This window comes from Ammospiza caudacuta, chromosome 2 (assembly GCF_027887145.1).
Source record: "Ammospiza caudacuta isolate bAmmCau1 chromosome 2, bAmmCau1.pri, whole genome shotgun sequence".
Lineage (NCBI taxonomy): Eukaryota > Metazoa > Chordata > Aves > Passeriformes > Passerellidae > Ammospiza > Ammospiza caudacuta.
This window is the reverse complement of record NC_080594.1, coordinates 37,729,070-37,747,118: the sequence shown is the minus strand read 5'-3', so window position 1 is coordinate 37,747,118 and position 18,049 is coordinate 37,729,070. Positions and strand designations below refer to the sequence as shown.

The 18,049-nt window shown below is 43.2% G+C and overlaps 3 protein-coding genes across 15 annotated transcripts in view; all 3 read right to left on the bottom strand.

The window, feature by feature from the left end:
• Nucleotides 1-628: 628 nt before the first annotated feature.
• On the bottom strand, nt 629-7,848 carry CREBZF (CREB/ATF bZIP transcription factor). Of its 4 annotated transcripts, XM_058824792.1 has the most exons (4): nt 6,838-7,848; nt 6,184-6,261; nt 4,761-4,831; nt 629-1,364 (listed from the first exon to the last, which is right to left on the bottom strand). In XM_058824792.1, the coding sequence occupies exon 1, from the start codon at nt 7,846-7,848 to the stop codon at nt 6,916-6,918; it is 933 nt and encodes a 310-aa protein (XP_058680775.1). In that variant the 3' UTR covers nt 629-1,364; nt 4,761-4,831; nt 6,184-6,261; nt 6,838-6,915. The 4 variants fall into 4 exon arrangements, with proteins under 4 accessions (XP_058680775.1, XP_058680773.1, XP_058680772.1 ...); XM_058824790.1 differs by lacking the exon at nt 629-1,364 and having other exon boundaries at nt 3,743-4,831; XM_058824789.1 differs by lacking the exon at nt 629-1,364 and having other exon boundaries at nt 3,743-4,831; nt 6,920-7,848.
• Nucleotides 7,849-10,874: 3,026 nt separating this feature from the next.
• Nucleotides 10,875-11,917, bottom strand: CCDC89 (coiled-coil domain containing 89). Its single transcript, XM_058800508.1, is given in 2 exon segments — nt 10,875-11,551; nt 11,554-11,917. Coding segments are annotated over 2 exon segments (1,041 nt in total).
• A 3,599-nt stretch (nt 11,918-15,516) lies between these two features.
• Nucleotides 15,517-18,049, bottom strand: part of SYTL2 (synaptotagmin like 2) — a 50,408-nt gene continuing 47,875 nt past the window's right edge. For all 10 annotated transcript variants that reach the window (XM_058823939.1, XM_058823955.1, XM_058823963.1 and 7 more), the window contains 2 exons: nt 17,705-17,910; nt 15,517-16,737 (listed from right to left, as the gene is read on the bottom strand). In XM_058823939.1, the coding sequence (XP_058679922.1) occupies nt 16,592-16,737; nt 17,705-17,910 (352 nt within the window). In that variant the 3' untranslated portion in view covers nt 15,517-16,591. The remainder of the gene's footprint in view (nt 16,738-17,704; nt 17,911-18,049) is intronic.

Sequence of the window (18,049 nt, the reverse complement as noted above, 5' to 3'; positions counted from 1 at the left end):
GTTTTTCCTTCATAATGCAAACCACAGAAATTTATTAAAAAACCAAAAAGCCAACAAAACAAAACCAAAAAAACAACCCAAAAAACCCCACAACTAAAAGAGGGAATATCAAGGAAGGTTTTGCTAGTGATCTACTCAAAATGTATTTTTCTCCCTTTTCCCCATTCAGCTAGCACAAAACTTCTGTCACAAGATTATCCCATTTACACCATTAGATGGGTCACACTGTGGAGAACACTTTTATCACAGAGCAATCTGTGCAAATCAGGAGTGATAGTCTTGTCAGGCTTCCCAGCATATCAAAAAAGCAGTCTCTGGCCTTGCAACCATTTTGCCTTGAAATTAGGTCTTTTCCTGAAGGATGGGGCTGTGGTGAGAGGCCTTTGAGGGCCAGTGCCATTACTGGGGAATCTCAGCTATGTCTAAGATCAGTGGTCCAGAGTAATGCATTTATGAGTCAGGTGTGTCTTCACACTGGTGGCTATATGTTATAGAGCAATATAAATTGCAGCTCTCCTACTGCATGAGGTGTCCTTAGTGTATTCTGCAGTCTAAGAGCTAAATCAGGAATTCTACAGAAGCAATACTCCCAGTCTGGGTATGGTCTTAACCTGCCATAGGTGGAGGTTGGCTTCTCCCAGGCAACAAGTGACAGGACAAGAGGAAATGGCCTCAAATGGTGCTAGGGGAGTTTGAGGTTGAACATCAGGAGGAATTTCAGGAATTTAGTTTCAGAAAGGCTTGCTGAGCATTGGAATGGACTGCCCAGGAGGTGGCAGGAGTCACCATCCCTGGAGGTGTTCAAGAAATCACTGGATGTGGCACTTGGTGCCATGGTCTAGTCAAGGAGCTGGTGATAAGTGAAAGGTTGTACTTGATGGTCCTGGGAGTATTTTCCAAACCTAAATAGTTCTGTAACTGTAAAAGCTGTACAGTTACTGGTCAACAGTCACTTCAGTAAAATTCTAGCATCCCCTGATGCACATGGAAATATTTATTAATGAGAATTAAGAATTCAATATTGAGGCCTTTAATTGAAAGGAGTTAAAATTTATGCTGTAATGCTGATGAAAATATATTGAAGGAGTTTCATCATCTTTATCTACCTTTTCCTTAAAAATGGGTCATTACAGCAGGAACATGACACATTCTTTATCTATACCCAGGAGCAGCAGCAATACAGTCTCTGTTAGGTAGAGATAATTTCATTTTCTTGATTCAAACTGTTGCTGTGTCACGTGGTGTTCCCATCTGCCTTACCTTAATCACCCCGACGGGAGATTCCCAGGGACCAAGTATTTTACATGACAGTGCATTGTCATACCTCCGGAAGCCACCAGACTTTAACCAACAGAACCACTTACCTGTGATAATAAAAACATAAAATAAAGGTGTTATTGTGCAATAGTATCTTTAAGAATAAGAATGACTGGCTCATTGATTATTGTGTTTAACATTATATAGTTAAAAATACTATAAACAGGTTCTAGTGCTTATTAAAGGGTAAGATTCAAAAGGATCTTCCCTTCCAAATACTACTTTCATTTTGGTATAAATTGAAGTGATAATTATCCTCAGTCACCAAAATGCATGTTCTGATGTTTAGTGGTCTGACCTGGACAAACCATATCCTTTTTAGATACTCATTTCTTCAAGTGAAAGGTGAAGATTGTATATTAAAAAGTTAGATTCCTCAACATTTTAGTAAGTTGCAAAGACTGATGTTTGTTTCCAGCATCACTGATGAGCACACAAATTGCAGGCGTGTACTCTACATGTTCAGTACTAGTCACATCAAAGGTCAGCTGAGCACTCCTGAGACTAGGAAGGTCTGGAAAGGTGGTGTGTTCGTGAACAAGGAAACTTTTCAGTTACACCTTTTGTACCTCTCAAACTATTGAGGAGAAGAAGTGTTCTCAGAGGCAATCAATAAAATCTGAAATTGTTTCAGAATTCCACAGGACAGCAAGATGCTATCCCGGTTCTGGCATGCACGCATGTGGAGGAGTGCCTACACAGGAATCTGGGACTGTTCCTTCCATTCCCTGTTTCATACACAGGATATGACCTATCACCTGCAACCCCCAAGAACCAGTCCTCAGCCTCTGATAACTGTAATAAACTCCCCACAAACACTGAGAGACAACAGGTATTAGTGGGATCCTTTCTTCCACCATTGTGGTAGAAACAAGCCAGGCACAGGCGACATATCCCACAGAAAGGACTTCAGGCTACTCCAAGTCTGAACTATGGCCAAAAGGATGCCAAGAATAGTTACAGATAAGAGCCAACAGAAATACTAAAAAAGCTCCACGTTTTTCTTGCAGATACACCATTCTAAATGCTGTGTCATCATTATAATGTATTCTACTTCTCCTGCAAATCCTCCTGGTACATGTGCAAGTCCTGCCCTTGGCATCCTCACATCTGCATATCCCACTTAAACTGGGTGGAAAAAATGTAGAATCAGCAGCTGGTAATGTGCAATTTTTGCACAGGGTGTTCTTTAAACAGAGTCAATTTGAATAGCTCCCATACCTAACATATCCTTCAGACATTTTACAGTGTAACTAATAGTAATACAGCCCTATAACCAGAATAATGCTGATTGCAGAAAACCTCCTTAACTATAAACACTAGATAACACAGCATTTTAAAAATCAGTAAATGTACAAAGGGCCTTTGGATTTTGCCAAAGATCTGTGTTTCACAGGGAAAACTGATTACAATTTTGACAAATGGCATGAGAAACCTGATGATCTGGAAATGCCAAGTGCTGGAACATGCCTCCCTGCATTTCCTTTGATATCATCTCTCCAGGCAGCTAGATTACAGAAGCAGCGTTTTGTTTTTAACTCCTAGGTGCTGCAAAGCTCTCAAACTCCAAAGGACTAAAGGAGAACTGAGCATGAAATTGTTTCTTATTTTAACACTAAGTAGTCTTCAAGTGACTCTGTTGAGAAGAAGGGTAAATGTAGGTAGCATAGCTGTGCAGTTGAACACTGGCAGCACTTGGTTCTGTGGTACATACAATTTACCAAACACATTTCAGTGCTGAAACACTGAATTTTCTACAACTAGATGCCAAAAAGGCAGAGCATGCCAGTATGCTTTTACATTTTTATGCAGTACTTTTTGTGAAATGCTCCATTTCATCAAGCTGCAGACCACTTTCACTGGAATCCCCTCATGCTAGAAAGCCAGTGCACTATTTTAAACCGTCCTGTACAAATAAAGCATTTAAGATTAACAAAAATCTGAATACATGGCCCACTCCAGAGCCATGAAAACGTTCTGTCCTTCCAGCACTGTCAAACCTTTTGTTTTTAACACTCACTCTGGTGCTTAGTGTGGAAACAGCAATTTGATGAAAGATTGTGATTCAACAGCATGTAATTAACCAGTCATGAAACTTCAGAGCCTAAAAACAGAACAGAAAGGAGGAAGATGCCAATAAACCACAGAAGGGTTTATGTAAGTATTTTACATATCCATGGTATATTGATCAAACATATCCATATTAATAAAAAATTAAGAACTGTGAAATACAAGAAGTGCTGATTCTCAGAAGTACAGCTCTATCTGCAGTTCAAGGAATAACACCTTTGTGTTGTCCTCACCACAGGATTACCTTTAAAGACAGAAGAGCAAGAACATTTCTCCTGCATGCCCTAATCCATTTTATCTTGTTTTCCAGCTGATGACCAAGAGATAGCGGCAACATTCTTTCTGTTTTACCACTTTGTTAAAAGAACCAAGTCATTAATGAAAAGAAAAAGATGAAGAAAACATTTGAGCCCATAAACTGAAAGATCAACAGGTCTGATTTTATTATATTGTATTCTTATCTGAATGGCACATAATTACAAAGAAACATTTACAATATATTTTCAAGTATTAAGTTATGTCATTTCAAGGCTTTGACTTCAAAAAGCTACATTAATAATACACCATACAGATAGTACAGTTGGTTAGTTTCAAATAACTTCCTCCCTTCTATTTGGTTTAAATATGATTCAGTAGGCACTAGAAATGCCTGCAGCCACTGACTTTCTTGGGACTTGACCTTGTTCTTGTACCACAATACATCAGCTTGCATGTGAGAAAATCAGCTGCTCTCAGACACAGCCACAGGTCGTGTCATGACAGAGCATTGTGCAGGTTCACAGCAGAGGCCAGAAGAACTGTCCCTGACCCTGCCATTCAGCAGTGATGCGACAAGAAAGAATGCATATTTAATTAACTTAAAAAACACTCCTACACTGAAGTAACCATAAAAATGCCACTGGAACATCCCATGCTTGCTACATTAGTGTTTCTCTTTTCCTCAAGCACATTAACTGAAAAATGAAGCATGTTCATGAGGTCTGAGCTAGGCAGGTTGAGATTAGGTTGAATGTAAATTATTTCCATTTTGCATGTCAGTCAGTGCAGGTCCTGGTGGTTAACTCTGACTCCTGTGCACTGGTATAACCCCTCAGTTAGAGCAGAGTTGCCCAAGACTGAAACTTTGAACAGCCCTGTTGATGCCACCACAGAGGTGTGAGGTCACACATATCCCACTAAGTCTCTTTTGTGCTGGCAATATCCCCTGAACAGATGGAATTCTGCATACAGTGGAGTAAAACCTGCTTGACAGACTATTGCCTTTTTAAAAAATCATCTTGGATGACAGTAAATAATCCCAGCATTCAACTTCTTTTTTTTAACCAAAGACAGCAAAAGCCCTGTTACCTCTTTATTCTCATTTCTTATACTACCTTTTAAAATAAAGCAGGAAATGTGGCCAGCAGCTGGTCCCGTCTCTTCTGCCCCAACACAGCTGAATCCACTTTAGCATAAAGAAAAACAAGGATGCTAAATACACATATACTTTATCACACAGTGATGTTTCACAAAGAAAAATCCACCTCCTTTTCTACTGATGAACACGTGACAGGGTCTAGTACCAATAAAGCAAATGACTGGGAGAAAATGCTTTCACCTGCTTAGCCTTAAACACAACATTTAAGGCTTTATGAAACAAGACTTCAGAAACACTAAATAGAATCATTTAAAAAAAAATTATAAATTAATCTGTTTTAGAAAAGTATTCTTTGTGAAACCTCACTTTACATATTATCATTTTCACAATCCATCTTCCCCCAACTGACATACATTTAAACAACCTAAACATTATAATACAACTGAAAAAAAGAACCCACTCATCTTTTGTGATAGGGAGAAACACTGACTACTACAAGAAAACACACACTATTTTTTGTCAAACTATTTTTCCTCCTATCTCAGGAGCAATTATGGAGCATTTTTCATATCATTAGCCTCAAGACACATATTTGCTCATCTCCAAACAGTGCTTAATTATATCAGGTTATAGATTTCTGGATACTGTAAGAGGCTGAATTAAGAACTCCACTGTAGAGTTAAGCACATGCATATACATGCAATATTTTTAAAATTTAAAGCTACTCTGAAGTAACATAGGAATTTCAGTGTGCATGGGGACAGAGATTTACTTATGGAAGGTAAAATAATGAGTTACTTCGATGCACTGATTCTTCAAACCTAATTCTCCTCAGAGGTCCATGCAAGAGCAACTCCTCTATGTGAGGACTCCTCTGCAGTGATTTAACCAGTGCTCAGGCTGTTTCATCAGGTAAAACTCTGCACTGTGAATTAGAGCAAGCTAGAGAGGGGCTTTTGAATGGTTCTGTGCATCCCTAACATTAGACAGCATTTTAAACCAACAGGTCACAATTTCCTTTCCTTTTTTTCATTCAAAAAGTAATTTACTTAGACTTTTGGGACAGTGCCCTATAATAAAAGACTATAAATGCCACATCCCCCTTATTAGCATGTTTTCCTTTCTCCACTCATCACATACTTGGTTTAAAAGGAAATTTCTATTTCAAATGCATGAGCAGTTTTTTAAAATTCAAAATGTAGGTCCTGTATTGGCTACTATGCAGCCAATGTAGTTGTTTCAAAAACGAAAAAAGGAAAACAGCTAATGAGACTGATGTGATTGTAACCTTTACTATAATTGCCATCCAGAGCTAGAAACGCTTTGGCAGAGGAGGCCAAGGACCAGAGAAACCATTTTCTGAACCAGTCAGTACGAGAGACTGGGATAAGCAAAGCAAGCTGTCTGATACCACATTATGGGAATATATTGATCCTTACCAGGTTGCGAGGTGGAAAACGACTGTTCTTTAACCCCTACACAACGGAGCCTGGCAGGGCAACCACCTAAAAGAGAAACTGTCAGAGAGGTTTTAATAGTAATGTATAACTGAGATGCAGTACAATTTTATATGCATGCTTTCTTTTGCCGATCATTACTATTTTCTTAAGTCTGTCCAGTGACGATGTCATAATGGAGTTTTTGTTTGGTTTTCTAAGCAAGCATTTTCGGCTCCTCAGGATAAGCAGGCTAGACATTATCTGACTCAAGACCGGGTAGTCAGCATTATCTTTACTGCGAAGCGGAGCCGAGCACACCTTCATGCATCAAGTCGGCATGATCTTTTCACCCAAGTGCTGCGAACGGGCTCTGGCGGCACCTCCGCGTGTGCACCACGCGCGTGTCAGTCTGCACGACCACTGTCGCACTGCTGCACGCAGCTCTGCGCGACTCCCATCGCCAAACAGGCTCACACCACTACCGTCCACACGCCAGACTACAGGACCTTAAACCAAGGCCACCGTCTGGCTCCCAACGTGCCGTTGGAGAGAATTTTTCTTACCCTGGCCACTTAAGTAAGCGCCAGGTTCCCCACCTCTGCATCTCCCCCAATACCACCCCATCACCACTGCATGGATTCTTTTCCTGCGCACCATCGCCTGCTTCCTCCGCCGCGACGCGAGGCCCTTACGGGTGAGAACCCCACGAGTACTTGCAGCAGGTACTTGACCCTACATTTTGAAGGAGGCCGCTGCCCGCCGAGCACAGATGGAGCAGAACTCCACCGACACCTGATCCCGGTCCACGTGCAGGCAGATCCCGCCGGGGGCCGCCCACTCCTCCTCCGTCTCAGTCACCGCCGCCGCCTCCTCCAGCCCGCGGGGCCGGGAGCTGGGCAGGGCGTAGTCGTGGTCGCTGCTCTCGCCGGCGGGCAGGAGGTGCTGCTGGGGGCGGCGGGGGCTGCCCGTGTCCCTGAAGAGGCTGGTGCTGAGCTGCAGCCCGCCGGCGCGGGTTCCGGCCAGGCGGCTCAGGAGCTGCCCCAGCGCGCTCTGGTTCGCCAGCACAGCCCGCAGGTAGCTGCTCTCCCGCTCCAGCTCTCGCAGGCGGCGGCTCAGGCCGCGGTTGCGGTCCCGCAGCTGCCGGTTCTCGGCAGCCAGGCCCTGCAGGCGGCTCTCCAGCCCCAGCACATACTGCTTCTTCTTCAGCCGGTTCAACCGCGCCGCCGCCGCCGCCTTCAGCCGGCTCCCGGCGCCACCGCTCCTCCGCCCGGGCGCCGGCGGCCGCGGGTCCTGGCCCGGCGCGGGCAGCGGCTCCGGATCCCCACAGAAGCAGTCGCTCAGCTCCGCGTCCAGGTCCCAGTCCGGCCGGGCCGCCTCCAGCAGGTCTCCCAGCTCCAGTCCCGGGAACCAGTCCTCTTGCTCCCACACCTCTAGCGCGCCGCCGGGCGCCTCGGCCTCCTTCTCCTGCCGCCGCGGCTCCGAGGCGCCCGGGGGCTCCCGCCGCGGCGGCGGCTGCGGTTTGGGCCGCGCGGGGCCCGGGTCCCCTTCCCCGCCGCCATCCCGCCCTCTCGGGGCCTGCCCCGCTCCAGCCAGCGGCCAGACGGCGCCCGAGGGGCTGGCCCCGCCGGCCGAGGCCGCCAGCAGCTGCGTGAGGCTGTGGCGCATGGCGGGAGCGGGGCCCGGCGGGACGGGACGCAGCCGGAGGGCAGCGGGCGGCGCGAGGCTGCGGCCCGGCGCTCCCGCCGCGGGGGCTGTCGGGAAGCGGCGCGGGGGCGGGGAGCGAGGGCCGGGGAAGCGCCGCGCGACTGCGCCCGCGCGCGGGAAAGCGGCGTGAGGGAATGCGGGGGGACCGCCGCCAAATGTGGAATATGGAAACATTTTCTTGAGAGAGGATGTTCTTTGGCGTTTGACCTTTGTATACCTTCAAGCCCAAACCACGAGAAGGGAGATCCGTGGAACAGCGAGCAGCCAACGGGCTCTAAGGGATCTTCAGGTGTTAGAAGGACAAATGAATTGTCACTAGGATTGCCTTGTTAAGGTTTAAGGCTCAACGTGTTTCAATGACCTCAGATCTAGGGGGAGGTTAACAAAGCCTGGGAACAAGGATGTACTGCTGATAGTGGACACAAAGAATGCAGAATTTGCGGGCCACAAGGACATCAGGCAGAACTCCCACGATAAGGAATAAATTAATAAACCCAACTCGGCAACTGTGCTAAATCAGTTCCGACTGAATAAAACATAATTCCAGCAGGGGGATATCCCAACTACCAGCTCATGGACTACCGACCCCAAAAAAAGAGGAAGATTTAGCATGCAAACTAATCAGCAAGAGACAATAATTAACTAATAGAATACTAATTAATAAGATAATTAGGTAACTTATAGCTTCTAACACCAATTCCCTTGTTTGCTAAAACATAAATAGTAAAAAGGTTTGATAGTCGGTGTGTTTGATTTGTGGAATACCACCAAGCGCCCAGGCTTGTGCAAATCTGAAATAAACGAATGTCTCATATGTGTAATTAGTGGCTCGTTGCACACCAGGTAACAAATCCAGTGTTTGTGGAGAGCAGGGTGACAGGTGTGGGAGGCTGGGCCTGTAAGGGAGATGTGTGTGATTTGGGGGAGGAGAGGTGTGTAGGAAATGTGCAGGGAGTGCAGGAGGGGCGAGTGTGAGCAATGGGAGTGCAGGAGGGAATGGGGGCAGTGACAAGGGGTTTGTGTGTGGGGCAGTAGGGGGGAAGGTCTCTCACACATAGCCATTGCCAAAGGGTGGGAAGGGGATTCCCTGAAGAGTGCAGAATGTGGGGTCTTTCCCACCACACCCCATGGCTGCAGCTGGGGCAGAGGCCTGTGGGGCTGTTCTGTGACACAAGTGAGTGAGTGTCCTCTGCCCAGATTTAGAGTATTTAGGCACCTGGTTTCAGGGTCCCTTGCAGTGACCAGAGGGATATAAGTGCTCCTCATCAAGGGACTAATTCAAACAGAGAAGCCAGCTCTCAGACCAAGGGCATAGTGTGTGACCTGAGTCACTTGGGGTTTACACTGTAGCTGCCAGCACTGAGATTAATGAAATGTGTGTGTGGGGTGGGCACCTCAGAGCAGGGGAGTATGGTTAAAAGGTAGGAGAATATGGTCCATAAAACACCTGTGGAATGACAGTTGTAGGAGCCAGGATGAGAAGAAATGCTGCGGTTTGTCACACAGCAGGTAGTAGAGCAATACTTTTCATCTGGCTTTGCCTGGGTTCAAGGGCTGTCCAGAGTTCAGAAGAAAGGCTGCTAGCAGCTGCTGCTTATGTAGAGTCAGAATCACAGAATGGTTTGGGTGAAATGGACCCTAAAAATCATCTAGTTCCAACCCCCCTGCCTTAAGCTGGTAAACCTTTCACTAGACCAGTTTGCTCAGAGCCCCATCAGCCTCACACTGAACATTTCCAGGGATGGGGTCATCCACAGCTCCTCTGGAAAGCCTGTGCCAGAGCCAGAAATCACATCTGGTTCAGCCAGTCCTTGAGCTGGTCACTGGCCTCCAGACCTGCTGCTTCCGATCATTTCTGTAAATTATCTCAATGGATACCAAGTCTGATACCCTGCTGTGGCTTTTAGATACTCAGGACCAAGAAATACTCAATCCTTTTCCCAGAACTGGTCTTGAGTTATGTGGCAAAGAACTTGAGGTACTCTGGAGGCAGCTGCCTACAGCCCAGGTGGGGGATGCTGTTTGGCCCCTCATGGTGGTTGTTTTGTTTTTTTTGTTTTTTTTTTTTTTTTTTTTGTTGGAGACTTAAAGAACAGAGCTGAAATTCCACAGCAAAAATCTTCCTTCTTGCCTAGGAGACCAGCAAAAGAGAGTGGGAGGTCTCTGGATCCCACAGTGCTGACACGAAAGATTTTTCTTTTTGTCAAAAGCTGCCAGACGTACACAAAATGGAAGAGTGTATCACTAATATTTATCTGCATGAAACAGCTAAAACCAGGAAAAACACCCTGGTGGAACATGTAGAACATCGTCCAGTTCCAAAGAACAGATTGAAATAACGTAAAACTCTTGACAATTTATTCTGAGCTGAATGGGGATATAAATACTACTCTGGCATTAAATAGAGTTTAAATGACTGCAGAAATCTGTAAGACTACTAGAAAACTATAAACAGTAGTTTGCTTGAGGATCAGTTGTCATATGATATTATTGGATTATCTGTTAAGTTCCTGAATTTAGAGAACTGCAGAGATATTGCAAGGTAGGATTTTCTTGGAGCCTCAGAGCCTCTTACGTTCCCAGCCTCTGCTGAACTTCACAGCAGAATCAAATACAAAAGGCTAAGAGTTTGAGCTTTTGGTCATCTTGAAAAATAAAATAGTTTTAACTAAAAAAAAAAAAAAGAAAACCTATGATTCAGCAGAGGTTAGTACCAAATAAATTCATAGTTTATGTTTTCCACCCTAATCATTCATGTCACATCATTGACTGGTTCAATGATCCATGTCCAGCTGTAAGAGTGTAGTGATTTACTTTCATAAAGGCGTAATGACAGAAAGGCTACAGAGCTGTCAGTGGAGGAGGGTTCAAGCTGGTGAGGACAGTACAAAGGAACCAGAGGATGGTCCCATGGAGAGGAACAAAATTCAGGCGTGTGTTACCACAGAGGCACCTGTTGAGAGGAGAACAGAGAAAAAAAACTGCAGTTATGCAACAAAGTGATGGCGTTTGATGTTCAGAGCTCTCTCTTTAGTCAGCAAATCCATACTGTGCTTTCTGTAAGCACTGAACTGCAGCAGGAGTTCATTGTATGCCTGCTTGCTGCGTTCTAGCTGTCCTTGGAGCTCTTGAACCTTCAGATCTTTGTCTGCTGCTGCTTCTTTCTTGAGGCACCTTCCTGCTCTCTGCATGGCTTCCTCCATAGTCTCTAGCTTCTCCTCCAGCTTCTGAATCTCCCGCTCCTTATCTTGCAGAGCTTTGCTCCTCTCCATGGCCAGGTTCAGTAGCTGCTCTTTCTCTTCATGTGCCCTTTCCAGCTTGGCCTGCAGCTCACTGCCCTGAGCCCTCTGCTGGCTCTCTGCAGCAGCTTGTTGGTGCCTCTCCTGTAGGAGCTGCAGCTGCCTCTTGAGTGAATCCACCTCCTGGGCATAGGCATCTGCTAGTTGGCACTGAGCTTCCAGCAGCTCCTTCTCTCTCTCCTGGGCTCTGTGACTCTCAGAAGCATATTTCTCCTGCAAGGAGCAGAACTGCTGTGAGAGCCTCCTGGCCTGGGCTGCCAGCTGGAGCACTTCAGCTTCCTTCTCCCTCACAGCCTGGCTGAAGAGTGCTTCCCTGTCCTGCCGCAGGCACTTGCTCTCCTCCCGCAGCTGCAGGTGCTGTTTTTGTGCTCATTTTTGAACTGGATGATATTTTCATGGTTTTTGACCAGATCTGTGAAGCACCCCTCCAAATACTGAATACGGTGGGTCTGGGTTTTAATTTTCACAGCATCCTCTCCCCTCAGTTTCTCCAGCTCCATATTGAGCTGCTCCAGGTCTCTGCAGCGTTTGTGTGTGTCATCCATTTTCCCCTTCAGTACAGAGACAAGATGATGATGCTGTTCTAGGTGTGAAAGCAGTAGCACCTCCTCACTCTGCTCCTTAGAGCTCTCACAGAGTTCCTCCAAGCTTTTTGTCAGATCTTCCACATCTTTGCCTGTCTCTGGATCACCTGTGGAGTCAGCCATACCTGCTCCTGTCTCCTAAGCCATTGAACACCTGTCTCATGCAAAGACAAGATAAAATTTTATAGTGGCTGCTTCTGTTAGTGACACTCAGCATAATTAAACAGTGCCCTGTGGTTGTGTGGCCAACACTGCTGCCATAAGCTGGTGTTGTTTCTCTGGAACTCCAGAGAAACTGATGTGGGGGAACAGGACCTCCCAAAACCAATGTCAGCCAGCAGCTACACAGGCCTGCTGCCTTCCCCCTCCTCTGGTTCAGAGTTAGGCACACTGAGACTCAAGGATGCCAGACTCTGTGAGCAACAGCAAAGAGTGTGGGCTTAGTATTTATGCAAGCCTATTCATTTGCTGATGACTAGCTTAGCTAATTATTCCTTCTCGAGGCACTTCTGTTGTAGCTACAAGAACTACTATTATATTTAGGTAAAAAGCTTGTAAGTGATAAAGCTGTAAATAACTCCTTACACAATCCTTTTCCTCTGCCTTTATTTTCTCCTACAGCTCTGTATCGTAACTGCAAATAAAACACAGAGGGTTACGTCAAACTTTTAATTGATTTACAAGATTTCATTGCTAGTTAAAAATAACTGAATAGCCTTATCCTGTGCTGAGAGATTTATGAATCAAGTAAAAGAGCTATACAATCTTAATAAATAATGAATGCTCTGTGATACTAAGGCTCTGTGTCTGGAGAAACAGTTCCTCAACTGAGTTTTCACACTGATCTGCTAGATTAATTTAGACATGTAATTTTAAAAATCTGGTTCTTAATTTAAAAATAAGGAAAATATTTCTATTACAAAATTATTATTGGTGCTGAATCACACAGCATGCTACCCAGACATTTGAAAAATTAGCCTGCAACTCATCTCCAAGTTTTTCATTTGGACGCAGACCTGAAACAGCACACTGATAATAAGGTTTTGTGAATTCCTGAGCTTTGACTAGAGGTAAAGATAGGATGTGGGAAGGAGCCGGCTTAAAGTAAGGATGACAGATAATGTACAACAAAAATGAATAAACTCCTGTGAAGCACAAAGCATTTCACAGCTCTGCAGTAGTGACTTCAGTACAGACACCAGCTCTGCCTCCACCATCCTGAACTCTCTCACTGCTGTTGCTGTCTTGGTTCCTTTGCAGATAATGGAGGAGAGGGGAAAGGACTGAAAGGTTTAGGCCATTCAGTGGAAATACAACGAAGAGCAGGGTTTAAGAAGAGAAAACTATTTTCTTACCAGGTATTTTCTTCCTGCTGTTTGTTGACTCTCCTATTGTGAGGCTCTGTTTCCATAGAGGTAAGATGCTGAATCCAGTCAGTCCAGAGCTCATGACCTCATCCAGGCTGCTTGGAGCCAGGCCAGCCCCACCAGGGTGGCTGAAAGAGCTGGCAGTGTTTCTTAGCAAACAAACATTGCTGACACTTTCAAAAGCACCCAGATTTGGAAAGGAAAGGTAATTTCCACAAGCTTGAAGAACACCTCGTTCTCGGCTTACATCCTGCACATGCCAGAATCAGAATAGCAGGCTCTGACCTCAGAACAGACTGAAGGTTCATGGAAAGTAAAGACAGACCTTGCCCTGAACAACTCTCAACTTTATTTAGCAGCTAATAAAAATCTGGCCAACAGCATAGGGAAGGGAAAAATAAATGCAACTGGAAGAAAAAAGTCAGTGCAGGCTTTGCTGAATCCTCTGGGAAGGGATACAAAGGAGAGAGAAGAGAGTGCTGTGGGTAACAGACATGAAGCACACAAGTAAAGGAGGGCACAGGACAGGTTTCAAAATGGGTGAAACCAAAGCAGTGGGAGTTGCTGCACCAGCTCAGGTTTGCAGCCCTACTTGCAGCAATGGGAGGTTTCTGAACACAGAGCTCAAAGGAGAGCTGGGAGTTTGAAGCCTCTTTTATAGGAAGTGAAAACAGTGTAATTCAGAAGATATACACACATGTATGTATGCATATACACACATATGTGCTAAAAAGAAAAATAAATCATGGGATAAAAGACAGATGAACTTGTAACATGAAGGAGAAGAGAAGAAGGAACTGTTGTGTTTCTGCAGACAAGAATGAATACATAAAGATATTTTAGGAGTATGGCTGCTTTGATTCTTAATTCCAGTTCACCTTTATGACAAAGCATAGCTATTAATTTATCACACTGTCCTTTAATGAGTAGCTAATTATGCACCTTTAAAATTTTGGTTATGGATGACTAAAGGCTTTCCCTTTGCCTTGAGAACAAAGTAAGTAGTTTCTTGAAACTTTTTGTCTTAATCAACTTCCCAACTCACATTTCTCTGTCAGCATATTATCATACTACTGAAGTTAATGATTCTGTACACAATGAAAGGTATTTAAAAACTGGGGAGGAAGTTTTGTACTTAAGGGACAGTTTTTGTTACTTGTCTCAGTTTCTTGGTCAACCTAGATGAGTACCTATGTCATTAGATAATTAACTAGTTAATCAAACTAGTTAATTACAAGTGCAATATGCAAGTAAATCTTGCATTCATGTTCAGGTAGCTTTTCAAAATTTGAGGTTTGGTCTATTAGTGAGATGATACAGAGAATCTTTTGAGATACCAGAAAAATTCCTTGTCAGTCTCTAGGAGGACTAAAAGAATAGCAAGACACAGAATGTCTTCTACTTGATCAGAAGACAAAGAGATTGTCACTGTCACAAAATAAACATTTTATTTTGATAGCAGTGAAGTTTAGGTATAAAAATTTTGTAGAGTATAGAAGACAGCAGGTTACATGACACTTGTGGCCCACTATTGAGCAGCCCTTCAGTAGTGACTTCTGAGTCAGTTGCTGGCTTTGAGGGTCCTGCAAATTTGGAGGCAAAACACAGGCAGGTCCTGCAAATGTGGAGCCTTAAGACCCCATCTCTACAATTGAGCCTACAGCTGATTTGACTTCACAATGTATTTGAGCTTCACCGGAGATAAAACTGCAACACAACCACTAATTCTGTGAAACTGTAGGTCATGTTCACAGCCAGCTGTGTTTTCAGATGAAAAATTTATTCATGTAGGGAGCAAATACAAATAAATTAGATGCCTTTGCTTTTTCAGAATCACTTTCTGGAGTGACTCTTCAAGGATATACAATCAAAGGAGCAGCTGTACCATTTTGGTAAAAAGACATTGTTCTGAAGTGTCATGTGCATGTGTTCCCTAGTCAAAAAATGTTTTGTATATATCTGGCAGAGTGGAAGCTGTAGCAGTTACCAATCTCATACAAAACACCTGAAGCAGGAAGATATCAAAGACTGGCAAACTGCTTTTGACACTTTTAGACTCCACAGACTGCCTGGCTGATGAGAGAGAAAGTGGGTTCCCTGGAAGGTTGAAGAGCATCTTTCCTTTTTTTCCATTCACAGTGTATAATATATACCAAGTAGCATTTAAATTTCTATTATTAAATCAAGCAATTGCATTAGAGCTGTGAAGAGCTCCCTTCTCCCTCTAACTGAAGTGAAAGATTTCAGCAGCTTTTAGACTTACCTGGAGTAAATAATTGTGCATTTATTTTCAAAAATGTTTTCTGTCTGCATTTTGTTATATTGCATGCTGAATGGCTAACATAAACCACTAGAATTTAATAAAAACTGAATTCCTATTTAGTTTAAATAGTCTGCATTTATTTTAAAAAAGAAAAAAAAAGGAATATATTTTTTTATTTTATGTATTTATCTACCAGTAGCATGCATTTCTACAAGTTAAAACTCCAGTCTTATTTCCTATGCCTCAAAACTAAGCAAAGCCTGCCACAGTCCTCCCAGTCTCCTAACGGTGGCGCTGAAGCACAGGTAAGTTCAGTTCTTGCAAAAAAACCCCAAATTAATGGATACAGGTACAAACAAGTGCACTTTGGAGAATAAATACCCAACATTCTTGTCATCACTAAAATTGGCACATTTAGATCCTTTTGAGTAGCACTGGAATAAAAAAAGTTTCACCTTCACATCTTCAGCACTTAAGACTAAATATTGTATGCTAACAAGATGATTAACACATATATAAAGCAAACCTTTTATAACCCTGATTTTTTACAGTACATTGGAACTAAGTCCTCTGCACCTTGTAGAACAGGACATCAACAGTACCACTTCATGCCACACTTCTTTCATTGGGGAAGTAACCTTCATGTCCTAGAAATGTACAATTACAGCTAGAGGAACTTTCAAAAAACTAAATTCTTCATGCCCATATTCCATGCTGGTGAGACCTAACATGGCATAATGAGGATACAAATACATACCAATGAGTTTTAACACTAATGCTGCTGTCTTATCAGTAAGGCTTCAAGAACAAGCCAAGCAATGTACAGAAACAGTTGACTTGCTCTTATATTTCTGCTGGTTATTGGGATCATTTAAGGGATCAGAAATGCTTCAGTTAGACAACACAGTCATCCAGGTATCACAGCTACCTCTAACACTGGGTTCTGTAAGCACCTTCTTTCTTGAAGTTGTTTTCAGTGAATAAGAAATTTTTAAATCCCTACAATTTACACAACAATCTGCAAGCAGATGTTTGAAATACAAAGTGACATCTGACAGCACAAAACCAGAACAGTAACAGAGCAGAAGCTGTCAAAAAAGCTACTGCTGTGTTCCTCTTCCAGGTTCCACCCCCATGCTTTCAATTTAATTCCCAAGGTTTCTTTTTGACACTAACAAATAAAAATCCACCTTATTTAGTCAATTTGGCAACCATAAGCATCCTGAGAGGTAGTGTATCTTCTATCCAGGTGTTTGGAGAGTTCATCATCTTCTCCCAAAGGGCAGTTTCATCTGAAGTAGAATCCATCCAATCTACTGTAGTTCCATAGCTTTTGCCTAGAAAAATGGCAGTTTTAAGAGAAAAATTACTTAATATGCTGCAGAGTTAAGCACAGACAATCAAATTTGCCTGCTCTAAAATGGTTACACCTCCTTAGGTAGCTGACCTTGTGGTTTGGAGATCCAGTTCTACATTTTTACTCTTGAGCAATTATGTCAAATACAACTAACAACAGTTTCACACAAGTTTTGTCATCTTTGTCCAGATTTTATCCTTTTTATCCTTGGTCTTTTTATCACAATCCCAAGGAGAAAGATGCCAATTGCCCATACATCTGAGAAGACTTAACAATAAAACAGGGTACTGATTTTGTACTGAAATGCAACCTTGGCTACTCTAAAATTCAAATTAAGATTTATTATTCTAATTTGTAATTTAGGTTATTCTGGTGAGCCATGCAAGAAATTAATTTGCGAAGAGTAGCTTGTACATTGCATTTCTTGAGAAGACTCCAAACACATGCTCCCCTCAGATCAGAGAGCAGAATGAAAGGGACAAATAGAAGAATTGTATGCATTTTCCTGTTGCTATATCTGCACATCTTATATTGCCCTTATGCTAAAAACTTATTTGCATTTATAATTCAGTATCTTCCAATCTTATCCTGCATTCCTGATCTATCCTTTTATTTCCACCCACTGCTGTCTTTACACTATGTTTTTGCATTAGTAGATTTGCAAGACATTATCAGAGTTCAGGTGGAGGAATATCTTAATCTTGTACTTTAAACAGTACCAAATACAATGTATGGCCAGACAAAGGTTTGTTTCTAATATTTCTCCTTGTCAGTCATTCTAACCCTTCTAACATGACATTTCAGGATCTGTTCTGTAGAATAGGTACGTTACTGAACAAAACTGTTTAAGAAAAAAGAAAGACTGAAAGAGAAAAGATGGAAAAGGAAAAAAAAAATATGAAAGGCTACTCTGTAAATTAAGTATTAATGTGGTGATTGTCCAGTACCTGTTCCAAGGCCTATCCGAAGGCCTCCCAGAAAGTGGTTTGCTAGTTTGTTGTGATCCCAGACTGTGAGTTCTATGCAGGCTTCTTTCAAATCTTCTGGTCTAAAGCCATCATAGACCATGGTGTGGTTGAATACCGGGTTTGTAGTTTTTGTAACTGTCCTTGTTTTCTGGCGACTTTTTCTGCTGGTGTCTGGAAGAATGGTACTTCAGAGAGAAAAAGCACTGTCAGTTTGCACTTGCACAGCACAGCCTGCATTAAACATACTGAAAAGGCAAAACCTTCTGATTAACTGTGTTTTGCATGGTAAAACAGGACTGAAGATAACAATGCTTTACAGAGATG

What these genes read in the sequence shown, in the direction of transcription:
- CREBZF (XM_058824788.1), bottom strand. Translation starts at nt 7,848, where the DNA reads ATGCGCCACAGCCTCACGCAGCTGCTGGCGGCCTCGGCCGGCGGGGCC. An exon ending in GCAGCGGCCTCCTTCAAAAT is followed by an intron (nt 6,262 to 6,919) that starts GTAGGGTCAAGT and finishes CCTCTCTGACAG; the next exon opens with TTTCTCTTTTAGGTGGTTGC.